Source organism: Mesitornis unicolor, unplaced genomic scaffold (assembly GCF_000695765.1).
Source record: "Mesitornis unicolor isolate BGI_N332 unplaced genomic scaffold, ASM69576v1 scaffold39767, whole genome shotgun sequence".
Lineage (NCBI taxonomy): Eukaryota > Metazoa > Chordata > Aves > Mesitornithiformes > Mesitornithidae > Mesitornis > Mesitornis unicolor.
Window position 1 is genome coordinate 67,487 of NW_010199146.1, and position 1,708 is coordinate 69,194.

The 1,708-nt window shown below is 58.0% G+C and overlaps 1 protein-coding gene across 1 annotated transcript in view; it reads right to left on the reverse strand.

Moving 5' to 3' along the window:
* LOC104544477 (zinc finger protein ZIC 3-like) overlaps positions 1-1,704 on the reverse strand; it is a gene marked incomplete at its 5' end in the record, with an annotated part of 2,370 nt that extends 666 nt beyond the window's left edge. Inside the window, 2 exons of the mRNA XM_010189363.1 lie at positions 313-476; positions 1,089-1,704. Of these exons, the coding sequence (XP_010187665.1) occupies positions 313-476; positions 1,089-1,704 (780 nt within the window). The remainder of the gene's footprint in view (positions 1-312; positions 477-1,088) is intronic.
* Between the last annotated feature and the right edge of the window lie 4 nt (positions 1,705-1,708).

A 1,708-nucleotide genomic window follows, 5' to 3' on the forward strand; every position in this document is an offset into this window, starting at 1 on the left:
CCCCCGCCTGGGGGCGCCACGGCCACAGGCCAGGATGGATTTGCACAGCCCTCCAACACCAAGCCACACTTTGGAAACTGGGCAGTGCTTGCACCAGTGGGAGCACAAAAAGAAACTACGCCATTTCCCCAGACTGCGCTCCAACCACCGCATAGACACCGGGGACCGCTCGGGCCATGGTGGGAGTGTGGAACTCTGCGGCGGGCACCGCTCAGCTCTGCCCTGCCCCAGCTGGGGAAATGAGCCCTGAGCACGCCAGTGACTGAGCATCCCTGCTCAGGGAGAAAGGGGCTGGGGCGCAGGGGTTATTACCTTCATGTGTTTCCTAAGTGAGCTGGGGTGGGTGTAGGATTTGTCGCACACCTTGCAGATGTAGGGCTTGTCCGAGGTGTGGACGTGCATGTGTTTCTTCCTGTCGCTGCTGTTGGCAAAGCGCCTGTCGCAGCCCTCAAACTCGCACTTGAAGGGCTTCTCACCTGCGAAATTCAGAGAGGGTGAAGGAGGGCCGTTCTCCTCCCCAGCCCCACCTGCCTCCTCCCAGGACAACCTCTGCCCCGCTTGCCCCACCTTGAGGATGCATAAGCATCCCAAAAAATGGAGCAGAAGAAGATGGACAGCAGGTTTTGTTACATGTCGAATAGATTCGGGTCAGCCTTTGTTACTTTTAATTCGCGTCCTGCCAGGCCCACGCTGTGCTCCAGGGGAACGGCAGCTGCGCGAGGCTGGGGACGGTGAAGACCCGAGATAAATTCAGCGGCTTGGACAGCTTTATAAGACATACTCAAGGACCAAAATACTTTTGCTTCCTGCCTTTCCGCCCCTCTTCCCTCCACCCGGACAGAGGGCTGAAGGGAAGATGGGGATACAGATAAAAATACTTTGACAAAAATATCGCTGATTTAGTGAGGAGAGGTGCCAGTCAGGCCTAAAATAAAAGAAAATGGAGTGGATGTCACCGAAAATGAGATTTCATTCGCATTTCTATGGTTCCCTCCGCAGAGGCACGCAGGGGGCCGAGAGCAGCGGCAGCGCCTCGCACTCATCCGCTCCGTGCAACCCCGTAGAGCCTCTGCACCCCCAGCCCTTACCTGTGTGTGTCCGCTTGTGAATCTTGAGGTTCTCAGAGCGGGCAAAGATCTTGCCGCAGCCGGGGAAGGGGCAGGGGAAGGGTTTCTCCCCCGTGTGCACCCGAATGTGGTTCACCAGTTTGTATTTCGCTTTGAAGGACTTGCCCTCCCGCGGACACTCGTCCCAGTAGCAGATGTGGTTATTCTGCTCCGGTCCCCCGACGTGCTCCATGGTGACATGGGTCACCAGTTCGTGCATGGTGCTGAAAGTCCTGTCGCAGCTCTTCTTGGGCCGGCTGAGTTGGCTCTCGTCGAGCCACTTACATGACAATTCTTGCTTGATTGGCTGGCGCATGTACCGAAAGAAAGCCCCGGGGCCGTGGTGGTGATGGTGGTGGTGATGGGCTGCCACGTTCATGCCCATATTCATGTTCATATGATTGTAGTTGTGAAACTGGGCGCCGGCGTAAGGGTCCGTGCGGGGGCTGGAGACGGCCCGGTAAGGATCCGGTCGCCCGAAGAGGTCTCCCCGCAGCCCCAGGTGCATCTGCCCGTTGTCCATATGCCCGTTGGGAGACGTGTGACTGGGGCTCTGCTCATGGAGGCCGGAGAAGAGCAGGTAGCCCGGGGTGTCCGGGATG